Source organism: Leopardus geoffroyi, chromosome E2 (assembly GCF_018350155.1).
Source record: "Leopardus geoffroyi isolate Oge1 chromosome E2, O.geoffroyi_Oge1_pat1.0, whole genome shotgun sequence".
Taxonomy (NCBI): Eukaryota; Metazoa; Chordata; class Mammalia; order Carnivora; family Felidae; genus Leopardus; species Leopardus geoffroyi.
Window position 1 is genome coordinate 8,522,064 of NC_059335.1, and position 26,296 is coordinate 8,548,359.

Sequence of the window (26,296 nt, forward strand, 5' to 3'; positions counted from 1 at the left end):
TCTGTCCCCCACCCATCATTGATCCTGCCCTTTCCCTGCTCACAGCCCTTTCTTGGGCACTTGGGCTGATGTTCAAAACCCTTCATGGGCTCTTGCCTCTCTCTCTCTCCTTACCACCTCTGTAGCTTCTTTCCTGGCTCCAAATTCCGCCCCCCCCCTTTTTTTAAATCCCAGCAACATAGTGCTTTCTATAGCTCTCTACACACTGAGGCGCTTTCCCACCACCTGGTCTGCACACACACTGTTCCCTCTGCCTGTGACACCTTCGGTCGGTCCCTGCTCACTGCAACAAACCTTACTCATCTTTCAAGACTTACACACAGATGCCACCTAACTGGGACAAACTATCTTCCTGGGAGGGCGTAAGTGCATTTTGTGGGTTCACATGGAACCTACCATTACCTCTATCACTATCTGCCTTTAAATAGGGGTGACTCTGACCCTCCCTTGCTCAGAACTCTCCTCATGAAGCCTCTGCAGTGCTGAAACTGTTCTATATCTTGACCCAGATTTTGCTTTCATGGGTGTTTACATATGCAAAAATTCATGCACCTGAGACTTTAAGATTTTGTCCATTTATCTGTATGGTTCCAACTTTAGTATATGTGCTGCCGAAGAGAGCACATCCATTTATGTGTACATAACTTACGTCTCAGTTAAAACATAAGTAACCAAAAACAAGCAATAAAATCTCCCAGAGCTCCCATCATCCTTAGGAGCAAACCAGCACTCCCCAGCCTGGCATTGGAGGGCCTGTTTTTCTACAGCTTTATCTTCGAAGGTCTAATTGTGGCAAACAAATGAGCAGGAAGTGATGAGTGAACAAACGGCACACTGGTCCATTTCCCATGGGCTGTTTGCACCGCACAGGACATCTGTGGGGTGAGCCCGGCCCACATCTCTTTCTCCCTCTGTCTGCCAGGAGGGTGCTCGGTCTCCGAGCCTCTCTTGCATCTAAGAGTGGTCACAACAAGAGATTTTGGCCAGTGAGACATAAACACAGGTCTGCTGCTGGCCCTGAGAAGGCTACCGCTTTTTTTTTAAAAAAGGTGCACCCTTCCTGCAGGTGCGACGTGTGAAGCTATGCCTGCCATCTCCTGAGCAAAAGGGAAGGGCCAAGAGAATCATAGAGAATCACAGCCCTCCTGGCCCCCAAGTTGTGGAGACTCTGAGCTGTGGGCCCACAGCTGTCCTTCTCCAGACTTGTTTCATGAGAAAAATACACACCTAGTATTTAGTCCATTATTGGATATGTTTGCTATTAAGAAATGTAGTCACCAATATCAAAAAACCAAACCAAAACAAAAGACATCACCTAAAAACCCAGTATGGGGGTGCGGATCCTGGAGTACTGTATCTGGGGTCCCCGAACTGGGGTGCTCCCAGGTAACGATGGCACAACAATGGTAATAACAGTAGAAAGAGTCCCGGGGCGTTCATTGACTAGACCTTACTCGGGTGTCTCACACTGGGGGCGGCTGAAGGTAGCAGAGCTGAAGGTGGGGCCAGGTCGGAGGTGGGGACTGGCCCAGCAGCAAGACAGAGAGAAGCAGCAGCAGCAGCAGCCCCAGGAATGGAGCGGGGATCAGCGGGTGCCGGGTGACCCTGGTGGGGGGCAGTACAGAGTTTAGGGAGGGGCCAGGGAACTGCCAGAGTCTCAGCGGTGGGCAATGTCCCCGTGTGTGACCATCACCCTCCCTTCCGGGACTGTCTTGGGGCACACCTGAGCGGCTGGGGGTGCAGGGGGGCCAGGCAGAGCTGGCCCCAGTCCGGCCTGCTGACTGGGACCAGCTCTTTCACCACAGGCACCAGGGCTCGCTGCAGATCTGGCTTGGCAGGGCTGCTAGGCAGAAAAAAGGATGGGGCAATCATGCCGGACTTTCCCCTACCTCCAGGTCCCTTCCAGTCCCCGTGGGTCCTGTTACCTCTCAGGAAGGCTTCCTGGAATGTCTCCAGGGTGAGGGTCTCCCAGAGGGATGGGGAGATTGGCCTGAAAGGACAAAGGAAACGGACTTGAGACACTGGCTCCTGGATTAGGAGAGGCCTTTGGTTTAGCCCAGTGGACAGAAGTGACTGCATGGAAGGGGTTGGAACACAGTGGCTCAGTGCCGTGAGATACACCACCAGGTGGGCTTCCCAGCTCTGCCAGCTTCCACTGCGTGTCCTCTGGAATGTCACCCCACGTCTCCAGGCCCCACTTTCCCCATCTGGGCACAGGGTCGTTGACATGTACCCACCTCACAGGGCTGAAGGAGAGTCTGCCTGAGGGAACACAGGTAAAAAGCAAAAGAGCGGAGGGTGCTTGGAACAGTTTCTGGCACTGACTGAGCACTGGGTAATTGTGTGTGCTGTTCAATATTGCTAGCTCCATTTGCATCTGATTCTGGAAGGATCCAAGTTCCCAGAGGGCAGAGACCTCATCTTCTCCAGGAGTCCAACCTTGTGCTGGGCCTAGTCCAGCGTGGGCACTCTCTTTGGGTCTGTCTCCCTGCCTGTATCAGAACCTGCAGGTGCCTTAAGATTAAAGCCCCAAAGGGGAGCTTGGGTGGCTCAACAGGTTAAGTGTCCAACTGCAGCTCAGGTCATGATCTCGTGGTTCGTGAGTTTGAGCCTCTTGTTGGGCTCTGTGCTGACAGCTCAGAGCCTGGAGCCTGCCTGGAGCCTGCTTCTGATTCTGTGTCTCCCTCTCTGTGCCCCTCCCCCACTTGCTTGCATTTCCTCTCTCTCTCTCTCTCTCTCTCTCTCTGTCTCTGTCTCAAAAATAAACTTAAAAAAAAAAAAAGCCCCAAATATTTGTCCAGGGGCCATCTCATCCCCTCTGTTGCTCTCAGGCTTTCACACCCACACTTTTGTTCCATGGATGATGCTGATGGCAATAGTAACAATAATAAGGAATAACAGGAACACCAGTCTCAGCCACCACCTTGACCACTGCCACCTAATGTACACCTGTTCTGCGCCAGGCCCTTTACACATGGTCCTTAACCCTCACCCCACCCTGACAGCTAGGTAAAGATCATTGTCAAGTCAGCTGTGAGGATAACTGAGGAGGATACCAGTCTCCATGGAAGGGAGTAGGAGGTGGCTTTGGGGTCAGGCTGTTCAGAGAGACCACGTTGGATGGTCTGGAGCCTGAAAGAGCCCAGATACCAGGTGTACATTTGGGCTCTCACATTCCTAACCTGAGGACCCAGACTCCTCACCCCTCCTCTCCAGGCTTCCTTCCTTCCCTTTCCTTGCCAGAGAATGGGGACTGTCACCCGCACCTCACCCTGTGCCCTGCCGCTTTGAGGAACAAAGCAGCAGGTGTGTGTGGTGATAGGCAAGGGGGCTGTGACAGGCGCTGTGCCCCAGGGAGTTCTGGGGCTGGCTGGGGAGGGCCCGGCCCCTTCCTGTGTGTGGGCGCATGTGCGTGTGCATTTTCGCATTCCGGGGGTGTAGCCACGTCTGTGAGGCCTGTGGCTTAGCGGCTGCAGCCCTGTGTATGTGCTTGGGGGGTCCCCTGGGAACATTCTGGCCGCCCACTGGCCTGCAGGCCTCCCCCCACAGCACTGTCCGCTCTCATTAGCTATAGCAAGGGCCTTGTTATCTCTTGGCCAAATGATTTTTCTGTCTGCTCAGGAGAAGTGGGGGTGTGGGGTGAGGGCTGGGAGGAGCTGCCCATACATCAACCTCCTCCAGGGCCTGGAGTAGGTAGGGGCTGGGGAGGGGTGCTGGGGACTGCCTACCCTGACCTGGGTCTCTGCTTCCTCCTCTTCCTGTCTTCTGGGTAACCTGAGAAGACAAAAAAGTCACTGCAAGCATCTTCCCTCTGCCTAGCTTCCCTTTGCCCACTATGCAGCTGGATGAACCTTTAAAGCAGGGGTCTTAATGCAGACCGGGCATCATGGATGAGCGTGGGGGTGTCCTGGAGCCCCAAGAGCAAACTGCTGTGTGTAGGTCAGCGTATGTATTTTGCAGGGGAATTTTCAACACGCTCTTCGTACAACTGGCTTTCTCAGCTGCTATGTTTCCAGCTGATGCCTTAGCTGGGAGCCACGGCTTCTCTTCTCCTACTCTCCCAACACCAGAGACTCAGGGCTCTCCCAGACTCCGGGGCAGGTCCAGACCCCACCCCCCACTTTGTGCCTGGTGGGCTGTGCCACTTTTAGCGAGTCTCAGTCTTACTGGATCTACTTTTAGGACTGAGATTCCAGAAGCCAACTGTGTGAGCAATTCCCCCCACCCCACAAGTCATTCTCTGGGGTGGGCAAGCATCCACCCTCTGCTCCCCCGAGGGCTACAGCTCTCTGAAGTGCCTTTTTGGAGACTCAGACCTCAAGCTGTCTGGCCCAAATGCCCCTCAGAGACCCAGACGTCCACACCACCAGCTACCACCTTCATTTGGGTTCAGGGATCCATCCTCCAGCTACTACCACTTTGACAACTTCAGGACACAGCTGTTTCTTCAATTAGCACCCCAAAGTCAGCTAGGCTGGTAAGCCCCCAGTCAGACACAGAGGTGTCTCATCCCCTGGGACTTCTACTTGGGACCCAGGTGGCTCCTCCCCCAGCTCCTCTTGGATCCGAGCCTTCACCCCTACCCATTGTTAGGGACCACAGGATTCACTACCTCCCTTGCTTCCCAATCTGTGAATCACACTGTCCTGCTCCTGGGAAACTCCGATGGCCAGCCCCCGCCCCTGTCGCTGCTCAGCCCCTTCTCCCCTCCCTCCCCTCCCTGGTGACGCTAGGGAAGGTCATAGCTCTGGAGCCCCCCTCCCGCCCAATCTCAGCTTTCTCAGAGGAGCCCAATTAGAGGCTGGTGGCAGGAAGCCTCATTAGCTGCCTCAGCGGAGAGCCTGAAAAAGAGGAGGGGGTGTGGAAGCCCCAAGGCCAGGGCCCCGGAGGAGAGTGGGCCCAGACATCTAGTGCTTTATCTCTCCTTGGAGGCCTGCATCTAAGCTTCGGAACAATCACAAGGCCCACCACCCCATCACTAAGTCACCAAGCTGGGATTTGAACCCAGGCTGTCTGATTCTAGAGTCCCCAATTGTCTTGTAACTACATGGGTGTTCGCCCTTGACCCAATGGGTTTCATTCATCCCAGGGTTCCCTGGAGGCCTTGGGAGAAGTGTGTTCAGTGACCTAGTGACTGAGCTGTCCCATCTGCCTGACAACTGTCTTCTTGTCTAAGAGTCTCCTAGATGAAAATTGCTCCTACAGGACTCCATTCAAGCATTACCTCCCAGGGAAGCCTCCCCCGCAGGTGGAATGAAGTGTCAGATGTTCTCACAGAGCCAGCCAGGTCAGAGTCTGTGTCCCTCTAGGCTAGGAGATGCTGAAGGCAGGGCTGGGTGTGACTCATCCTGGGTCACAGGCCCAGGGTAGCCTCAGTGTGAAGGAATGAGTGAATGAATGAATGAATGATGAGCAGCTCCCCCAGGGCTCTTCCAGTCCTTGTATGCTATTCAAATTCATCCAAGAATTTGGTGTTACCTCAACACAGGGGGATGGCTCTGGAAGGAACAAGCTTCTTACCACATCGATTGCTCCTTCCTTCCTCCTTGAGGGTGCGCTGGCTCTCCCTGGAAATTTCTCTGTGGGAAAAGAACAGGTTAGGTCTCCCAGGCTGCGACGCCTGCAAGAATTCACCACCTTGGGGCGCCTGTGGCTCAGTTGGTTAAGCGGCTGACTTTTCAAGTCATGATCTTGCAGCTTGTGAGTTTGAGCCCCGCGTTGGGCTCTGTGCTGACAGCTTGGAGCCTGGAGCCTGCTTTGGATTCTGTGTCTCCCTCTCTCTCTGCCCCTAACCCACTCGCATTCTGTCCCTGTCTCTCTCAAAAATAAACATTAAAAAAAAAAAAAAAGAATTCACCGCCTGCATCTAGGACCTGCCCTCCTCTTGGGCTCTGTCACTGAGGCTGGCTCTGCATCCCTCTCAGAGCAGAAGCCAGAAACGGGAGAGTTATTCTGGACCCCTTTCTATTCAGGACCCAGGAGTCCAGGTCCCCTAAACCTCTCGTACTCCCACAAACTTCTCACACTCACGTGGACCCAAAGGAGGCTCAGTGTTTCCCTTCAGATCCCCTTTCCCTCCCAGGTTCCTGGTCTTGGGCAGCTCCACAGCTGTTCTCCTTCAGGATCCAGGTCCTGTTTTCTCCGGAGACATCTCCGTGTGTGGCCCGGACCACCGACTTGATATTGTTTTCTAAATACATTCCTGAGCTCCAGCCTTGTGTACCCATTGACCTCAGGTAGCCCCCCAAATGCCCCTCAGGATCTGCATCTCACTAGGTCGCAGTATAAGTTTGGCATCTTTCTGGCTTCTCCCTTCCCAACACTCTGCGTGCCCAGCCCACTTGCCTGCAGCTGTGTCCCCCCCGCCCTACTTTTCTCTGCCCATCATTCCTCTTTCTCCATCCCAGGGCCCTGGCCTGGCTCAGACTTCATCCTCTGGACTCTTGCCCCAGCCTCCTCCCTGGCCTCCTGGCCTCTAATCAGAATCCATGTGGCCCGCAAGGGGTCTTTCTACATTCAGAGCTGACCTCGTCCCTCCCCGCTCTCAGCCCTCCTGTGCCTCCTGTGGCTCCTGTGGCTCGATGGAGAAAAGTAGAGTCTCCCAGCCTGATTTTCAGGGAATCCCTGTCGTGATATGGCCTCCCGGCTCACTAGACACCTCAACTCCCTCTGCTTTCCGAGCATGTTATATGCTTTTGTGCTGCCAGGAAGGCATCTCTTTCCTCACACCACTTCTCCCTCTAGTTTTCCCCAAATAAGCTCAAGTGTCAGTTTCCCTGTGACACCTCTCCAGTCTCCCACCTGACACAGGTGCCCCCTTCGCTGGGCTCCCTCAGGGCCTGCCGCCCACCTCTGCACACCCATCGTCCTGCATTAGGATGGCTGCTCTGCACAATCTCTCCCTCTGGCTCCAAGCGGCTCCACGTGATAGCTCCAGGACCCAGAGCAGGTGGCAGCCAGAAGCCTGGGTCCGTGTCCCCCTGGATGGGGCATCAGAGAGCTCACAGCAGAATCCACTCTAACTTACACCTCCTCTGAGGGCTGTGACTCTGCTGCCCATAGGCTGTATGACTGGGAATGTGTGACCTATCTGAGCCTCAGTTTCCCATACGTGACAGGATGAGGGATGAGGACGTCTACCTCACAGAGATGCTGGGGGAGGTAAATGAAAAATCAAACAGCACTGGTGTCGAAGGGAAACACAGAAGCATCTCTCAATCCAGGGAAAACGTGAGCAGAAAGACAAATTTCTCCTTTAAGAATGGTAAACAGGGGTGCCTGGGTAGCTCAGTTGGTTGTGTCCTGACTTACTCTCGACTTTTGATTTCAGCTCAGGTCACAATCTCATGGTTCGGTTCATAAGTTCGAGCCCTGCACTGCTGGTGCAGACTCTGCTTGGGATTCTCTCTCTCCCTCTCTCTCTGCCCCTCCCTGCTCGTTCTCTTTCTCTCTTTCTTAAAAATATAAATAAACCTAAAAAATTAAAAAAACAAAAACAAAGAATGGTAGGCACACCTGGGTGGCTCAGTCGGTTAAGCGTCTGATTCCAGCTCAGGCCATGATCTCACGCTTTGTGAGATGGAGCCCTGTGTCAGGCTCTGTGCTGATGACTTGGAGCCTGCTTCAGATTCTGTCTCCCTCTCTCTCTCTCTGCCCCACCCCTGCTGTTCTCTTTCTCTCTTTCAAAAATACATAAGAATAAACATTAAAAAACCCAATGGTAAACAGGTAATTCTGAAGCAGTATAATTCTCAAGATGATGCAGTTACAGAGCTGTGAGCAATATTTTCTCTGGAAAAAACAAAAAACAAAAAACAAAGACTTCTGGCACGAATGGATTAAAATCTCACTTTTCTGTTGTGGACACTGAAGATGAGCTGTGCCAGTTGTTTCAAAGGGTGTTGAAATACTGTTCAGGCAATTACAGAAGTCCTAAAACAACAGCTATTGGTTGAGTTCAAGATTTCACAGTGGGCTTGATAAGCTTTTCCTAAAGGTGCTTGCATCCAAAAAGTAAAAGTTTTAGAAAAATAAAACCAACAAAAAAACACACAAGCAAAAACCACCCCCCCCAAAAAACCCAAAAGTAAAAGCTTAACGTATCTGTCCGGTGTCTGGAAGAACACTTCACGTCTTACCTTCCCCCTGCAGACCCTGGTAAACAATGATTCCTGACAGTGTCTTCCACCTGACAAAAACTACCAGCAGGCAATTTGTGTTTGCTTTGTTTACGGTCTATTGCACTCCCGAGCTGGTCTCTAGGGGGCAGGGATGGTGTCCTGTCTGGCTTGGGCTCTGTGTCCAGCAGGCCCTTCAACACTTGCCTGTGGGATGGGCAACAAGCTGGTGGCACGTGGAGCCCCAGGCCCCTTTCCCAGGTCCTGGACGCCGGTGGTCTCTGAGCCCCTCCCATGCTCACCTCTGCCCCAGCTGGGGCTTCAGGTGGAAATTCAGCTTCCTCGTCTGTCTCAGTCTCGATGATGACCTCCTCCCACTGCCACACTCCACAGAGAGGGCTGGAGAGAGCGGAGTCTGCCACTTCTTGTTTCTGGGAGGGAAAGCATTTCTGAGACCAGGGATGCCAGGGTGAAGGCAGAAGATGGGGATGGAGATGGGCTGAGGCATAGGGTGGGGTAGGGCAGGGGGCTGGCGTGAGGCTGGGTTGGGGTAGGGATGGGGTTGAGGACGGAGATGGTCCTGGGGGGCAGATGGGGTGGGGTGAGAATCGGGGCTGGGTCAGAGCCGTGGCCGGTCGGGGGTTGGGGTGTTTCCATGGAGCTGGGCCCACCTGCCGAATGGCCTGGATCTCCACGCCCAGTGACGGGGGCAGCACCTGGGTCCAGCCCGCTCTTCTCACCTGGGCCCCTTCCGGTAGCCTGGTGACACCATCAGGAGGGGGAAGGCTCTCTCTGTGCCTGCCTACTACCTCTCGGTCCACCTACTCTGGGGTCGTGGCCCTGCCCACCTTGTGGCTGGAGGCCAGGGGTCCCTGCCTTTGGGCTCTCCTCCTGCCTCCTCCACCCCTGACGTTCCACTCACTCATCCGGCCCCTCATGGATCTGACTCAGCTGCTCCTCCAGGTGTGAGATTTCCAGCCTCAGTTCCTGCAAAGGGGGCAGTGGGGGACCCTGGCCTCTCTGTTCTTCTCTACCTCCCAGCCTTGGGCTCCCCTTACCATCACTTCTACTTCCCCAAATTTTTTGAGCTCTCCAGACACATATTCCCAAGAGACAAGGAGAAGAAACTTAGGAAGCCAACAAGAGACAGAGAGCAGCAGGAACCTAGAAGGTAACCTACTGGCCAGGAAAATTAAGAAAAGGAAGGCAGAGATGGAGATGCACAGAACAAAAGACATGGATGGACACAGATTCACAGGGGGGCAAAAGACACGCGGGGTGTAAGAGACTCATAACAACCAGGGACCAACAGAGAGTAGTGACCCCTGGAGACGGACAGACTAGATCAAAGAAAGGCAGACACAGAGCAAGATGAGCAGGGGAGATGCGGTGAGAAGACCCCTACAAAGAATGAAAGTGGACCCAAGATGGAGATACACAGAGTGAGAGAGAAAGGAAGGAGCAGAGAACAAGAGAAAAGGCAGAGAGAGAGATGGAAACAGAGAGGGAGAGACACACAGTAGTAGAGATGGAAGAAACCAGGTATAGAGACTCCACAAAAGATGGGCAGGAACAGAGAGAGGCAGCAGATCCCAGAGATGGCAAAAGAGCGGGGCTGGGCAGGGGGCCGAGGGTGGGAGGGCAGCCGCCTACCTGGGTCATCGTTCTGTACTCCTCCAAGGTCTTGGCCAGACTCTCTGCATGTTGAGTACGCTGGGAAGGCCCAAAGGTAACTGAGACTGGGCCCAGCCCCAGAGAGACACTGAGGCAAGGGGTAGGGGAGACTGGAAGGGTGAGCTTGGGGGGGGTGGGGAAGAGCTAGGGCCTGAGGGAAAGCACCAGGTTTCTAGATCCTGCAGGGTCATGCTTGTGAGCCTGGTGTTGGGAGCAGGGAACCCTCTGACCTCTCCAGGCTGCATATCCATGGAGGAGATCCTGGCGGGACCTCCCTTTCTAGACTAGGGGCGGGAGATGGCCAGGCACATATGGAAGGTGAATGTCCCCTTACCACCCTAGGGCCCCTCACCTCAGAGAGGACAGCATCTCGTTGGCAAATGAGGCGTTCACACTCAAAGAGTTGCCGCTGCCAAGGAAGGAGCCCGTCCATCTGTCCGGCCTTCCGGGACTTGCCTCAGCAGGCGCTGCCCTCCCTGGCCCACCCAGCTCTCTTGAGCCCCTCTCCTCAACCTCCCACGATGTCTCTGGACATCAGCTATCCCGAGAGGGATCTCAGCCAAGCTGCCCGGAGCCCTGGGAGCCTGATGGCTTGATGGAAGTCCCCGGTTCTCACTAAGCCAGAGTGGCTGAAACTGGTAAAAATGGCAGGAGGAAGAGGTTACACCTTCAAAGCGTCCTTTTCTGTGGCCAGCTCCTCACTTCTCCTCTTCACTCCATCCCGCTCAGCCAGTAGTTTCCCGTTCTGGAAGAACGAACAACCGGTCATGTCCCCTCCGGCACATGTTAGTACTCAGAGCTGACATTTCCTGAACAGCTGATATGCAGTAGGCCTCATGCTAAGCACTTTCTATGTTTTGGCCCATTTAATCCCTCCAACCATCCTGTAAGATCTCAGTTTTGATTTCTCTGTGCATCACTGGGTGCTTGTCTATAAAAACAGAGATGAGAGCTGCCTGGGTGGCTCAGTCATTCCAATCTCCGACTTCGGCTCAGGTCATGATCTCAAATTCATGAGTTTGAACCCCGCGTTGGGCTCTGTTCTGACAGCTCAGAGCCTGGAGCCTGCCTCAGTTTCTGCATCTCCCTCTTTCTCCACCCCTCCCTCACTCGCATTCTCTCTCTCTCTCAAAAGTAAATAAACATTAAAACAACTTATTAAAAAAATGGAGATGAGATAGACCTACTTCATAGGGCTGCTGTGTGGATTAAATGAGCTAATGGTGACTGCTAACCTGTACTGAGTGCTTTGCAAGTGTTAACTCATTTCTTATCCCCCATTGTTTTTTTTTTTTTTTTTTTTAAGTTTATTTCTTTTGAGAGAGAGAGAGAGAAATAGTGGGAGAGGGGCAGACAGAGGGAGAGAGAGAATCCTAAGCAGGCTCCACACTGTTAGCGTGGAGCCTGATGCAGGGCTCAAACTCATGAACTGTGAGATCATGACCTGAGCTGAAATCAAGAGTCTGTCGCTGAACTAACTGAGCCATCCAGATACCCCTTTACTACCTCATTGTAAAGATGAAGGCAAGTCTAGCACAGAACAGTTGTGCAACTTGCCCCGAGTTATACAGGTGATAATTCATGCAAACACATGTTACTACATATAATAAGCACAAAACATATATGGTATATGGTAATTGCCTGGCACATACCAACATGTTCAGGAAATGTAAAATGTATAATTTTAAAGGTATCTTCAAAACTTTGTAAGTGGTTTTCACACACATACGTGAAAATAACAGTACAATGAATGTGCATGGCCCATCACCCAACCTTGATAATTATATACATTTCTCCAGTTTCTTCCCTATCCTCCAAGGCTTTTGTTTTGTTTAACAGATGATTCAAAAGCAAATGCCAGATATCACATTATTTCACCTATAACTACTCTGGCATTTTTATTTCCTACTTGAGGAATTTTTACTTCAGTAAACTCACAATACCACTATCATCTTAAGATGGATCATTCCTTACTGTTGTCTCATACTGAATTGGTGCTTAAAAAAAAAAAAAAGTTTATTTATTTAAGTAATCTCTCTACTCAACATGGGGCTCGAACTCACAACCCTGAGATCAAGAGTTGCACGCTCCTCCAAGTAAGCCAGCCAGGCACTCCCTATATTTTTGTTTCATTTTAGTTATCTCACAAATGTCTTTTCACACTTATTTAGTTTGTATGAGGATCTAAATGAGGTCCACTGTGGCTTTTAGTTGAAATGTCTCCTTTTCATCTGACAGTGGTCACCCACCTCCCCAACCATGGCATTTTTTGGGGCCCTTCTTTTGTGGAGGAAATCAGGTTATTTGTCCTGTAGAACAGGAGCACTTGGATTTGACTTACTGAGTTCTCATTCCCTGTGCGGGATGTTCACCCCGTTCCTCCAACCTCTTTATTTCCTCTAAACTGGTGAGTAGATCCAGGGCCCTGGCCAAGCTCCTGTTCCATTTTTTGGCAGGAAGAAAGATTTCACGGGTGCTGCTAAACGTGTCCTCTTGCACCATTCAGGAAGAATGTAATGTCTGGTTGTCCCAAGTGTTAATGTTTTTATCGGGATCACCTCCCCGTCCCAATTTTGCAGAGGAAATTGAGGAGTGGAGGGACTAAGAAACTTTAAATGGTGAGTGAGTAGATTCAAACCCAAATCTGACTCTAAATGCTGCAATTATAACCCCCAGACTCTCTGAGCCAGACATAGCCCTGGGTGAGAACAGGGAACCAGCTTCGTCTCTCCCCTCAGGGGAGCTCATTGCTAGAGGTGGAGACCAGTGCAGAAGTAGATGATGACAACATGGGAGGCAGACTCTGATGAGGCTTAGCCCCTGGGCCTTGTGGGAGCCCGGATGAGGGGGTTCCTGAAGAAGCAGTGTTGGGGCACCCTGAGTCCTCCAGGGTGAGGAGAATTATCTGAGAGAACAAGGGGGCTGGGAGAGGGCAGCACAGGCCAGCCATGCTGTGAGATCTGAGAATAAAATGGCCCCAAATCCAGTCTGGAGTTTCCAGGCACCAATACTATAGCAACTTGCACTGACTTCGATGGGAAGCAGCCATGGGCAAAAAGCATTTCAGCGCAATGAGGCAGGTGGACTTCCCTCGCCACACCCCTCCTCTCAGTGCCCCTGGGGATACCCAGGCCAGCTCCTCCTTCTCTCCAGCTGGCTCGGCTCCAAATCTTCCATCAGTGGGCCCTCACGCTCAGTCTCAGCGGCCTGGGCTGCCAGGTGAAGGGCAGAGGAAGGACGGACCAGGAATGCTGTGTCAACATCTGTCCACCTGGTAGGGGATTTGCAGGCTGGATCCTGGGCCACTCGGCAGGGAACCTGGTTACTCAGCCTCTCCCGCCTTCTTCTGCAGTAACCGGAGCCCTGCTCTGTAGATTCTCTGTAGGAAAACTGAGTGTCTGAGTGTCCCCTACTCTAACATTATTCTACTGTAACTTGAGAACTCGATCTATAGATGCTCTGTAGGCTGCCGAGGGGAGGGAATAGGTGGAGGGGAAGCAACCAAGAATAGCTCTGGTTTATCGAGCGCCTAGGATGCCCCAGGCACCGCTCAAGGCACTTGACCTGGCAGTGGGCCTTCTGGGCTGGGAGGAGGCCCAGACTTCAGGCTGCAATTCACCCTGCTTATTCTTTCTTCTGCTTTCATTGGGGGTCCACTCTCCACATGGGCAGGTGGGTCCTGGTCTGGGGTGAATGAGATGGAAATCTCGGAGGATTCAGAAGTGGCTTGTTAGCTAACCCAGCAGCCATTCTCACCCCCTCTGACTTGTTCATCTCCCACTCCAGAGGCTGAGCCTCCCTCACAGCTGGGGGTGTCATGCGATCCAGTTCTTGCCAGCGAGATGGAAGAGAGGTATGCTGGGGTGGTGGATACAGTGGGGGTGCTCCTGGGAAACCTTTTCCTTCTGATGAAAAGAGAGCTATGGGAGAAGCATTAGCTGGGCTCCCCTGTCCCTCTTTGTCCTGATTTGGATGAGACCGTGAGGGCAGAGCTGCTGCAGCCATCTGTGATCACGAGGCCACAAGCAGATGAACAAGTCTGAATCACCAAACCAATCCAGAGACCTTCAAAGCCTCTTGTTACAGAAATGAGTGCCCTTTGGATTGAAGCCACCATTTCTTCTGTGTTCTCTTCCTTGGAGCTGTAAGTATTCTGGCCCATCAGCGGTTGGATTACCCATGCCAGGGAGTGGTTTGGCTATAATCATATGATATCACTTTGTCCAGTAACATAGAAGAGGGAGGTTCTGCCATGGGGCTTTAGGGAGAATTTCTCCCTGTTCTTAAAAAGTGATGTTCTGGAAGAAACAGTTACTTCCTGGCTACACCCCATGCCTCACATTGTGGCAGCCATCTTGCGGCAATTCCCATTGTTCCGAATGATGGAACTCTCATGGAAGAGCCAGAGAACAACAGTGGAAAAGTTTTGGATTTGAATACAAAAGCTACAATACAGATGTAGGACAAAGAGATTTGGGGGGATCGGGCAGAATCAATATCATTGCCTGGACTCAGCAAAGATCTTTAGGTCAGGGGAGGGGTGCAGGAGGGTCAAAAAAGAGAGCAGTAGAGGGGAAACATGCCCTGAGCCAGCCCCCAGCCCCGGGTTAGCTAAGGTGGGGGGTGAAGAGGAAGGATGCTATTGAACAACACAACCCCTGGGAAGTCTGGGAATCAGAGAGCATTTCTCAGCTCAGTCTCAGCCCCAACAAGGCCTGTGAATAACAGAATAGAGATAGCTGTGTGAGAAGCAGAGGCTGAGAGAGACCCACGAGGCCCCCTATGGCCACAAAGAGTCTCAGGGAAGTAGCCAAGCCTCCTCTTTGGCCCCTGAAGGGTATGGAAGTGGCTGAGGGAGAGCCCCAGAGGCCCCCGTGTGCTGGGGGGTCCAGAGGGCCACCACCAGCAGATGCAGTGAGGACTGTACATCCAGACACCAGAGGCAATGCCCGCCTCCCAGTGGATGCCAGCGTGTGGTGATGACTAAGGACGAGGACCAGATGGGATGATGAACATCAATCTTGTGACCAGCAGAGAGAGCAGATGTTGAGCGAGGACCGCCACCTCCTGGAGCACTAAGATGCTGTGTGGGTCTCCAGCAACTTAGATGCCACCTTGTGGGGGGTAGTGACGATTTTCATTATCAATTGATGAGTTTCATTTCCATCTAAGATGACTAGATGGATCTGGATTTAACAAAGGCTCGGGAAGGAGAAGTCACATGCCTAAAGGTGGCCCATCTTGTAAGTGGCAGAGATGGGATTTGAACTTGCTGATTTCAAGACCTGTATTCTTTCCACCATAAAAATGCTAATATATGAACAATACTGGTTAACTTTCAGTGAACACTTCCAATGGTCCTGCCTCATACCTAATACTCTATAAGCATCCTTTTGTTTAAATCTCACACAACCCAGTGAGGGAGATTCTATTATTTTGCCCATTGTTACAGGTGAGGACACTGAGGTACAGAGAAGCAATAGACTGACCCATGCTTATGGAGACAGCTCCAGCATGGACCCAGGCAGTCCGCCCCACGCCCCTCACTCTTACTAACCATAGCAGTCCTCACATGCAGTGATGTGACCTTCAGAAACATTCATATGTTATTGGGATTCTGGGGTCTCCCTCTACAGACTGAAAGAATAAGTGGGTACAGGCTACTGAGGATGTTTGGGGCAGACGGGGTGGGGAGGGGAAGATCCTGAGGACCGGGGAAGGGATGGGGTGGGCACTGGGCCTCAGCTCACCTCCTCCTGCAGAGTCTCCATCTCGGCCACCAGATGCTGCTGTTCCTTTTCCTGAGCAGCCGCAAAAGAGGACAAAGGCTTTCTTAGGACCTCCTTGCCCCCATATTGCCCTTCTCCCCCACCTGGGAACACATCTCGGGTCTGGGTCATTAAGGAGCAAGGCTGGGAGAAGGGGTCTGGGAGCCCTGATGGCTCCTGCTGTCCCCTTTGTCATAAAAGGGATGGCAAATCGATCTGAGCCCTAAGTCAGGAGCAAGCAGGACCTGGAGGAAGGGAGGAAGCCAGGGTAACCTCTGCACCTTTCCCATTTCACAGTCAGACACCGCTGCTCAGACTCTTTAAGAAAGGGAGAAGGCACCTTCGTGCCCCTTGCCCAGAACCCACCGTCTGTCGGGCCTGGGCCAGGAGGCTGCGATTCTGCTCCTCCAGGCTCTTGGCCAGAGTCTTCAGATCCTCCAGCTCCTCATCCACAGCCTTGGCACACTGCAGAGCCTGCTGGGTACTGAGTGGGGCGGGGCAGATGGGCCACGCAGGAGGGAAACAGAGACCATAGAGATAGATCCACTCAGAGCTGGAAGTAACAGAGACCTGGGGGTGGGGCACAGAGACCCAGTTTCTACCTAAAAGACTAAGGGGGTGGGACAGAGACCCAGAGAAAGCAGGAGGACTAAAATAGGGGAATCATGATGGACAGGAGCACAGAGAAAGGGATAGGCTGCTGATACGGAGACTCAGAGAAAAATGAAGAGGGAAGTCTGAACCCAAGAGGCCAAGAGACAAGAACTAGGGAGACACAAAAGAAAAAGAGCAAAAGAGAAAGGGACAGTGCAGGGTTGAAGACAGGGCAGGAGGTGCGGAGAGAGCATGTGGAGAGGAGAGTGACGGGGGTGAGGGTGGGGGAGAAAAGCCTGGTCAGGAGGGACACAGGTGAGCCGGCCCACCTGCGAAGCTGCTTGCGCAGGGCTGCAATCTCCTCCCCGAGGCGCGCAGATCCCTCCTCCGCTGTCTCCACGCTGCGCTGGAGCTTGGCGTTCTCCCCGGCCAGCCTGCGGTTGCTGAGCTCCAGGTCCTCCAGGCTGCTCAGCAGGTCAGCTGTGGCGGGCCTGGGGTCAGGGAGGGGCAGGTCACTGGCCACAGCTCCGACCTCCTTTCCCAGGTTGGGGTGGGGGTGGTGGGGACATGAGGTTCTTCTGGAGAGAGAGAAACAGGAGAGAGACTGCCCCGCTCTCCTGGAGCCATCAGCACAGCACCCCTCCCCGCATCCCTCACCCACTCCCGAAGGACCCCAAGCCCTATGACATGGAGGCTGGAGGGCAGCGGGGGAGAGAATAGGTACAGCTCAGGTCTGGGGTCTTCGCCTCCGAAGCTCTCCAGGTTGGCTGGTTCCTCAGCTTCTGAGCATCCTGGGGAAGACAGACAGGGTGGTGGGCTCCCCGGTGACCTTAGGTGTTGGGCCACCCCAGAACTCGGGCTTGGCCTCCGCTAGCCTCGCCCTCACATTTGTTGTGGGTCATGTCATCTACTCCTGGGGCTACAATTACATCCACCAAGTGAAAGGCCTTTTGCTCACTGGTACCTTGAGCAAAAGCTGGCCCTCACTCATAGCCCCGATTCCGTCACATCCAAGATGAGGCAGCACCTTAGCTGCCCCCAAACCTGTTCTTCCTCCCAGTATCCCTCCCTCCCGGCCACTGGGCTGTCCTGGCTCATCCCCACAGTCCACTGGAGCCCAGGCCCTCCTGCCCTCCTCCCCCATTCTCTGTCCTCCTCTCCTCTCTGTGTCAGCCAGTCCTGGCTCAGGCTTTGCCCTCTCCTCTCGCCCTCTCCTCTTCCTCGCCCTCTCCTCACCACAACCTCATCCCCAGCCTCCTGGCCTCCAGCATTCCCCCACCCAGAGGGGTGTTTCCTCAACAGGAGCTGACCTGACCCTCCCCTGGCCCCCAAGCCCAACTGGAGAAAGTTTAAGGGAATGTCCAGGAAGCTGTATTTTGTTTTGTTTTGTTTTGTTTTTGTTTGGTTTTATAAGGTATAACGGGAACACTTTTTACGGCGCACCTCCTGTGTGTGAGGTCCTAGGGATAAAATGGTGAGCGAATCAACTAACCAAATAGCATGGCAGGTAACTTAATCGGTTAATCATGTTTTTACAGGAAAGGAGGGCTGTGAGTGAGCCTGGACTGCCAGGGACCTTAGCCTGGGGCCTCCCAGGGCTTCCCCACAGAGGGTTCCCCAGGTGTGGGAAGTTTAGGGGGAATAACCTGAGGGGAGGACCGTGGTGGGCAGGCACTGAGTGCATTAGAGGCTGAGCCAGGAGGCCCAAGGGAGCAGAGACTAGAGAGCAGGCGGGAGCTGGAGAGAGCTGACAAGGAGAGGTGGGCAGGGCCTTACAGGCCTCTGTGATAGGCTGGGGTTAGGAGGAGGACTTGGAACCAACCCCTGAAGAAAAAAACCCCAAAAGGTCAAGAAAGGAGGGAAGGCAGTCATGGAGGTGCCTAGAAAGCCAAACTCACAGCTCCAGGATGGAGCTAAGGTTCCAAGGGTCCCACCCTATGCCCCTGGCTCTGTCTCCAGGTGGGAAGTCCCCCCACTGTCTGACCCCGGGCCTTCCTGCTTCATTCTATATATAGTAGTCTCACCAGATGGCGGTTGCTGGGAGGTCAGGGCCCCCTCGAAGGCTGTCTCCTCTTCCAGCTCTAATCCCCTGTATCAAAGGGATGAGGCTTAGAGCCCCCTGCAGCCACCCCCAATCCTGACCAGCCACGAAGGGGGATTGCTGGTGGCAGGAGGAGGGGCCGGGTCAGGTGAGAGCCAGAGAGCATGGACAGCACCACCGTGGGGAGGAAGGTAAGGCCAGATGGCAAGAGCCCTGGGCCAGATGGAAAAGCAGGAGAGGCAAGGCCTGCGTTTGGAGAAGGGATGGGGAGGGGCCTCAGTCAGCCCCCTAACACCCCAACTTTTCCTTCCAGCCTCTTTTATTTCTGCCTCCCCATCCCAGGAACTTTGTCTTCAGACTTTCCACCCCATTCCCCCCAACCCCATCTCTTTACTTTTCACTCCTCCTCAGCCTCCTCCAAACCACAGTAGGTCCCTGTGCCCAAAGGGTGCTGGCTGCAGTAAGCAGGTATGAATGAGGTTAGATCTCAGGAAGGACTTCCGGGGGGGGGGGGGGCGGAGGGGAGAGGTGCAGAGACCCACCCATCCAACTGACAGGCAGCAATCCAATCCCGCATGACAACCAGGAAGGTGTCCAAGTCCACAGTGGCCTGAGGGCCCTCTCCATTGGGGTCCAGGTTGCAGGCCAGTGTTTGGAGGCGTGCATCCTGGGAGCCCCGTCCTGTCACAGCCTCCAAGTAGGCTAGTACGTGGGTCACAGTCACGATACCTGGGGACAAAGCATGCCGTGAGGGAGTCTAGGGCAAGTGGGGGGGAGGGGAGTAGGGACAGGCAATGGCTTGAAAGCAGAATGCCAGTGGCTGGGCTGGCAGCACCTCTGCACCATGGCTTAACTGAGACACTTTGGGCAAGTCCTTTCCCCTCCTCTAAGTTGAACTCTTCACCTGGAAATGGAGCCCAGTCATCACCACTCACAGGGTGGACCCAAGAGGACCTGCTATGCCCCATCAGGCCCTCAGTGGCTGCCCTCCCTCCCTCTCCCTAGGCCCTACCCTCTTCCATTAATGTCCTCACCCTGAAAGGCCTCGGTCCCTTTATCCAATCCTTCCAGAAGCTTCCTACAATCACCCATTTGTCTGTAGGACCCCCAAGAAAGGGCCCTAGCCCATCCCTCTCTTTATGGCTCCCCAGTTTCCAGCCTCCCCATCTCTGTCCCTTATTATTCCTTGTGTCTCCCAGGTCCAGGGCTGCCAGGCTCTCATCCTGTCCCCCACCTGTCCTCTGGGGGTCACAAGCTTCGAACGTCGAGTTGAGTATTTGCTCCTCTAAGCTCAGCAGCGTCCCCAGGCTCCCCTCCTCCAGCTGGTCCCAGAGATACACTGAGGAGACAAGAGGGCCAGCCCGCCCATGAGAAGGGGAACAAGAAGAGGAGTGACCCCAGGTCCTGTGCTCCTGCAGAGGGGAGTGAATTCATCCTGAGCTACCTGGAGTTGGGGGGGGAACAGCAGGAAGCTCGGGCTGGGGACAGCAACAGTAAGGGCCTCCTTGCTCCCCATCCTGAGGATATGGGCCCCCTCTTTCAGGCCAGGAAGTCCCCCGTGCTTCTAATCCTTTGTGTCTGAGCAGCTCAGGAGCCCAGATAAGAAACAAGGCTTTGAAATCACCCTTTCCTCCTCTCTTCCCTGGCCTCCCAGGCTCTGCTCAGAGGGGGCTGGGGCAGAGGAGGGCAAAGAAGAGAGGATTCTGGGAGGAGCTGAGGGTGAAGGGGGGCCCAGGAGCCAGGAACAATCCAATAAGGCGCGGGCAGCCTGGATCGATTCTGCCGGCCACATCTCCTGTTTCCCAGACTGCCTGGGGGGCCGGTTGTCTTTCCCACCTGAATCCCCAGGCGGGGCTGGCGTCATTGCAGCCCACAGCCAGGGGCCCGAGATGAGAGGGGATGGGTGATCTAGGTAGGGTGAGTGGTGGGGGAGTGGTTAGGAGCTCATAGCCCAGCTACGTGACTATGGGCAAGTCCATTCTCCTTTCGAAGCCTCAGTTTCCCCACCAGTAAAATGGGCAGGTAGTGGTTCCTCCTTACCAGGGCTGGGAGGGTTAGGTTTGTGTGTGGGAAGAGACCTCCCAGCACAGACAAACAATGTAAACGCCCCCACGTCTGTTTGTCCACGGCTGTATCAACAGTGCCTGCATATACAGGCACTCAATAAATTCTCCACGATACAGGGGAAGATCCTCTACCCCAGGGATTACTGGGGTCCACTTCTCTGGGACTGGAAGTGACCTGCAAGGCTCCCTACCCTTGAACAACTGGGTATAGCGGCAGGCCTGGCACAGGCTGCTGGGTCTGGCTGACCCAAGGGGCAACCCGAGCAAGGAACGCAGACTCTCTGAGCCTCAGTTTCTTCCTCTGGAAAATGGGGCTGGTGTTCCCTCCCTCTTAGAGAAGAAATGAGAAAATCTGGAAAGGCTCTGGGCAGAAGGCCTGGCCCATGGTGGAGGCTCGATAACAGAATTGAACATTCATTTAGCAAATGAGTAGGTGCCCTTCCTCTTCTGAGGGTTTGTATGGACCACGGCCACTGCTATTTGTAGCCCCACTTTACAGATGAGGTGAGTGAGGCACAGAGTGGTTAGGAACTTGCCCTGGCTCTTTTTTTTTTTTTTTTTTTTTTTTTTAAGTAGGCTCCATGCCCAATGTGGGCCTTGAACTCACGACCCTGAGCCAGCCAGGCACCCATGGGTGCTCTAATTCCTTTTAATCTCCAGGGTTCATTGTAGAGAGCTAACATTCAGCCCCCACAGGTTTGAACCCATGCTATTAGGGAAGGGGAGAGGGAACCCACAATTAGAGGAGACACCAGGGCCCATGCTGGGGCTTTACCTGAATTTGTAGTGTTCGCCTCTCACTGTGCTCCTCAGGTTATGAAGGAGGACCCTGAGGTCCAGCGAGGTCACTCCCCAGGGCTGCTCAGCCAGAGTCAACCCAGGACGTCTGGCTCAGAGGACCCCCACGTGTCTATCTGGGGCCCCTCAGGAAGATGTCACTCTGCCTGTGCTGTTCTGTTCCTTTCCCTTCATTTCCATCCTCCGTGTCTCTACCTCTCTCTGTGTCTCTGTCTCTGCCCTTCTCTAGTTTTCTCTCTGGCTCTTTCTCTCCCTCTTCCTCCCCATCTCTCTCTTCCTGGGGCCCTGCCTCTCTGTCTCTGTGTTCCTTGCCCCCATTTTCTTCCCCGTGTCTCCAGCTCTGGGCTTCTTTTCCCATATCTCAGTGATTCTCCATTCCCCAAGCCTTCTCTCTCCTTGCCCTGCTGTCTCTCTGGCTTTTTCCCCCCAGCCTTCCTCTGTCTCCATCTCTCCCGGGTGTGGCCTTCCCTTTCCTTCAGGAGCCTCCCAAAGGCGGCTCAGCCCCGGCCCAAGGGATCCTCCGGGCCCGCACGCCCTCTGCTGGTGCCGGAGAAGTTTTGATGTCGGTCACTCGGTCCGCCAGCCCTGGCGCTGCCTCCCGCACCCAGGTGTCTGCCTCCTACCTTCCCCTCTGGAAAGACTCCTGAGGCCAGAGTCCAGGCCTGCGGCTTTGAGAAAAGATGCAGGCTCTGCTGCTGGATGCTGGGAGCCTCTAAGAAAGCGGCCCTGCCTCTCCCCAGGGGTGGGAGCCTCCTCCCCCATCACATTGGGCTCTCCCACTTAGCAGATGAATTTCAGAGAGGGCAACCCAGCGTCTTCCTCCCCAAGCCGGCTTTCACACCCCCTTGGTTTGCATCCATCCAAACAAATCAAGAACAATAATTGAGCTCCTACATGTCAGACATTGTTCTAGGGCAGCGCTAACCAATAGGGCAGCCACTTGCCACATAAGTTTCTTGAGTGCTTGAACTGTGGCGAGTGTGAATTGAGATGCTCTATTAGTGTAAACCACACACCAGATCTTGAAGTCCTAGTGTGAAAAAAAAAAGAATATCTCTAATATGTTTTTATATTAATTACATGCTGAAAGGATACCATTTTGGACACATCAGGTTAAGTAAAATCTATTATTCCCATTCCATTTTGCCTGTTTCTTTTTACCTTTAAATGTGGCTAGTAACAAAATTTAAAATCACATTTATGGCTCACATGTTGGTCAGCACTGCTCTAGGGACCAGGAATGCCAGAGTGAATAAAACAGACAGACCCCCATGTCGGGACGCCCGGGTGGCTCAGTCGGTTGAGCTTCTGACTTTGGCTCAGGTCATGATCTCACAGTTTGTAAGTTCAAGCCCCGCATCAGGCTTGGGCTCACTGCTGTCAATGCAGTGCACAGCCCACTTCAGATCCTCTGTCCTCCTCCCCCTCTGCCCCTCTCCTGCTCCCACTCTCTCTCTCAAAATTAAATAAACATTAAAAAACAAACCAAAAAAAAACCCCAAAACAAAAAAAGACCCAACTCATGTCCCAGTGGGAGAGACAGAGACTAAGCAGTGCTATGAAGAGAAGCAGGAGAGGGGAGGGTATGTGAAAGGCTTTTCAGAAAGCAGAGATCTGAATGACTAGTGAGGGGCAACCCAGCAGGTCATTAGGGAGGAAGGAACAGAGCTTGCTAAGGTTTCTGCTGTAGTTTCCCCAGAGCAAAGGAGATACGGTATCCAGACAGGTGGGCGCACATCGGCACTTCATCAAAGATAGCTCCCTCCCTCCCACCCTGGCACCAAAGTGGAGGCTCAGTCACCCTAAGCCACCTCTCTCAAGTCCCCAAGCTGGCACCCACTCACCCACTGCCCCCTCCTCATCCTCCCTGGGGGGGGAACAGGGGCCCAGCCACCTACTTTTTGCAGCGGGGCCACCCGCCCGGCCCTCTGGGACATCCATGGGCCACCCTGGTCGCTCCACAACTGCTGGAGACACTAACAGCCTGCCCCCATCACTGGGAGGGACTGGTAAAGGATCGTCTGCTCCAAGAGCTCCTGGAAGGACAAAGGGGAATGGCCTCCTCAGACCAGCCACCCTGCCCCACCTGTGCCCCAGGCCGCTCTGGGTTCTCAGAACCTGTTTGCCCACCCCTGCCTCAACCAGAGCAGCTCCCGCTCAGACCTGTTTTATGAATTGGAGGTGTGGGCTGGGAAAATGGGGGCCAAGGAGTGGGCAGCAGAGATCAAAGAGGGGGCTGGTGGATGGGGGTCACTGCCTCCTTGCTTCCCTCCCCCACCTCCTCCCCACAGCCTGTCAAGTCCCTAGCCTTGTCCCTCTTGCCCTATGATTCTAACTTGACCCCTCCTCTCCTTCCCTACAGCTCTGGGTTCCATCCTCTCTCCCTGGGCCCTGGGCCCACCCTCCTCCCGGCCTCCCAGTCTCTAGTCTTTCCCTCCCCGTCCATCCCCAGCAGCACCCCAGAGCTGACCTCCCAGTGTTCTCCCGTGGCTCCCCAGTACCCCAGGGACAGAGCCTAGACCCTGGACCTGGCATTGAAGGCCTTGCACAGCCTGGCCCTGCCCGCCTCCCTACCCCAAATCACACTTGCTGTTCCAGAAAATCTGAACTGCGTGCTCTCCCCCAAACTGGACTGGCTGTCCCCACCTCGGGGTATCTGACTGGGACGCCTTCCTTTCCAGCCCTTCCTGCCTTGGCTTATCTATCTCCTCCTCTGGGAAAATGTTTCTGAACCAGCTGCCGTCCCTGGGTTCCCACACCACCCTGGGCTACCGACATTCTGCCATATCAGTCTGTATTTGGAACTACTGGCCTCCTGTGCGAGTTGGACCCCATCTCTCTCCTGCGCCAATCCCTGCCATGGATCCCTAGTGCCCTCAGGGCTAAGTCCTAGCCCCTCTGGCTGGTGTGGGACAGAGTCTTCATCCCTGCAATTCCTTGCCCCTTTTTGTCACTTTTCTCTCCGCTGGCTGACCTCTAGGTCCCTCCCGCTCCTCACAGCCGTGGGAGTTCTGCCCCTTTGCATGGTCTTCCCAGGCCCAGGTGGTACCACACGCACCATCCTCACATGTGGCCCCTGCCCTGGCTCACAGCCTCCCTGGGAAGCCTTCCCTGAGTCCCTGGGGTCCCCTAGGGACCAGTGAGGGACTCCCTCCTCTGTGCCCTGACAATGCCCTGCCCTACCTCCATTATAACCAGGTTGGCCATCCGTACGACTTATCGCCCCAACCCGGGACACTTTCAAGAGTGAGAAGAGTGTTGGGGCACCCAGGTGGCTCCGTCGGTTAAGCGTCTGACTCTTGGTTTTGGCTCAGGTCATGATCTCACAGTTTCGTGAGTTCAAGCTCCACGTCGGGCTCTGTGCTGACAGTGAGGAGTCTGCTTGCGATTCTCTCTCTGCCTCTCTGTCCCTCCCTAGCTCACACTGTCTCTCTCAACTTAAAAAACTTACAAACTTAAAAAAACTTTAAAAACTTAAAAAAAAAAAGTAAAAGAGTGAGAAGGGTGCCATTAATAATTACACTGGACAGGGGCGCCTGGGTGGCGCAGTCGGTTAAGCATCCGACTTCAGCCAGGTCACGATCACGCGGTCCGTGGGTTCGAGCCCCACGTCGGGCTCTGGGCTGATGGCTCAGAGCCTGGAGCCTGTTTCCGATTCTGTGTCTCCCTCTCTCTCTGCCCCTCCCCCGTTCATGCTCTGTCTCTCTCTGTCCCAAAAATAAATAAACATTGAAAAAAAAAAAATTACACTGGACAACTATGCCCATCAGGGCTGCACTGGGCACACTGGGGCAAATGGTCCACATAGGGTCACCTGGGGTCTGTCTGTCCTCACCCCACCTGCTCGTCATGCCTTTCCTCACCAAGTACTCCCCACACCCTGCTCTCCCTGGCGCCAGCCGGGTCCACAGCCATGGAGTGCACGCTTCTTGGCAGCTTTTAGAATGCTCTAGAAAAAGCAGCCTTTGAAGAGAGAGCCTTCCAGGGTTTGGACAATGCTGGAGGGTGCAGGAGGGGGGTGATGGCTGTGGGATCTGAGCGGGGTGGTTGGGGGGGAAGGGTCTGGCACCGGGTGCTTCTGACAGGGACTGAGGGATAAACTCCCCCTGAGGGGCTGAGGGAGGCTCTCCTCAATCACGGAGGGTCTTCCACAGGGAGGCTGGAGCAGGAGGAGGACACAGGCAGGAATTAAAGGGGTTCGGATTTTAAAGGGGTCTCTGGGTTCCAAGAGGGTCTCTGACCAGATTTCTGGGGCGTCTCTGGATTTCTGGGGGTGTCTGGATTTCAGAGGTCTCTGATAGGATTTGGGAGGGGAACCTGACAGGATTTTTGGTGGGTTTGACAAGATTTCCGGGAATCTCTGACAGGATTTCGGCGGGGCGCGGGGAGGGGTGGGGGGGTTCTCTGATTTGGGAAGGGAGCGTAACAGGATTTTTGCGGGGTAGTCTGGCAGGGTCTGAGGGAGAAGTCTGACAGAATTTCTAGAAGATTCTGACAAGATTTCAGGGGTCATCTATCACATTTCCTACGAGTCCCTCTCAGTATTTCTGAGGGGTTTTGATCAGGATTTCACGAAAACTTTTAACAAGGTTTGGAAGGCCTTGATATTGGGGACTGTGCCCTAGGATTTGGGGGGGCTCTGGCAGGGCTTCTCTGGGGAACCCCACCACATCCCGGGCGTCCCTGAGCCCACGTCCCACTCTCAGGACACAGCCGGGGCCCGCGACCTACCAACGGCAGTTGCTTGGGAAGAAGGTACACGTGCGCCGTTCCCGCCAGAAAAACGTTGGGGCGAGACCGAGGTCGCGCGAGCGGCGCCTAAGCCCCGCCCCACCTGGGCGCCTCCCACGACGCAGGCGCACACCGGGGGAAGGCTCGCTCTACTCTTGTCGGTTACCTGCACCCGGGACGCCGCGCATGCGCAGGACTGTCCGGGCGCGCACCCAGCCTGGCCGAGCGGGTGCACGCGTATCGGTCGGGAGGGCCAAAGCTGGAGGGAGAGCGGCAGGCAGCGGAAGCGAGGGGCGCCTGCGTCCCCTACGTTGGGGTCTTCTCTCCGGCCTCAAGCTTGGGTGCCATGGGCCAGTTGGATTGAGGGACCCCTTGTCCATCCCCCACTTTTCATCAGCTACTGGTCACGCCCTTTTTGCCCTCTCTTCCGTGCAAGGCTGCCCATCGCCGTCACAATGATGTTCCTACACCCCGTCTTGCCTCACCACTTCCGCGCCCTTTGTGGCT

The 26,296-nt window shown here is 54.2% G+C and overlaps 1 protein-coding gene across 10 annotated transcripts; it reads right to left on the minus strand.

Moving 5' to 3' along the window:
* Positions 1-559: 559 nt before the first annotated feature.
* On the minus strand, positions 560-26,060 carry KASH5 (KASH domain containing 5). Of its 10 annotated transcripts, none has more exons than XM_045440542.1 (20): positions 25,956-26,060; positions 22,957-23,094; positions 19,429-19,533; positions 18,737-18,923; positions 18,178-18,242; positions 16,878-16,944; positions 16,483-16,644; positions 15,926-16,043; positions 15,542-15,592; positions 10,459-10,536; positions 10,144-10,200; positions 9,771-9,830; positions 9,040-9,104; positions 8,789-8,876; positions 8,420-8,548; positions 5,521-5,579; positions 3,735-3,774; positions 1,926-1,990; positions 1,724-1,840; positions 560-1,605 (listed from the first exon to the last, which is right to left on the minus strand). In XM_045440542.1, the coding sequence occupies exons 1-20, from the start codon at positions 25,975-25,977 to the stop codon at positions 1,464-1,466; spliced, it is 1,815 nt and encodes a 604-aa protein (XP_045296498.1). In that variant the 5' UTR covers positions 25,978-26,060; the 3' UTR covers positions 560-1,463. The 10 variants fall into 10 exon arrangements, 6 of the variants coding, with proteins under 6 accessions (XP_045296498.1, XP_045296497.1, XP_045296496.1 ...); XM_045440541.1 differs by having other exon boundaries at positions 1,724-1,843; XM_045440540.1 differs by having other exon boundaries at positions 3,729-3,774.
* Positions 26,061-26,296: the final 236 nt, after the last annotated feature.

Coding starts and splice junctions, on each gene's coding strand:
- KASH5 (XM_045440539.1), bottom strand. CDS start 25,977: ATGCGCGGCGTCCCGGGTGCAG. Junction 10,537..15,541: donor TGGAGACTCTGCAGGAGGAG/GTGAGCTGAGGC, acceptor TCGTTCTTCCAG/AACGGGAAACTACTGGCTGA. Junction 9,831..10,143: donor GAGATGCTGTCCTCTCTGAG/GTGAGGGGCCCT, acceptor GGGCCTTCCCAG/CGTACTCAACATGCAGAGAG.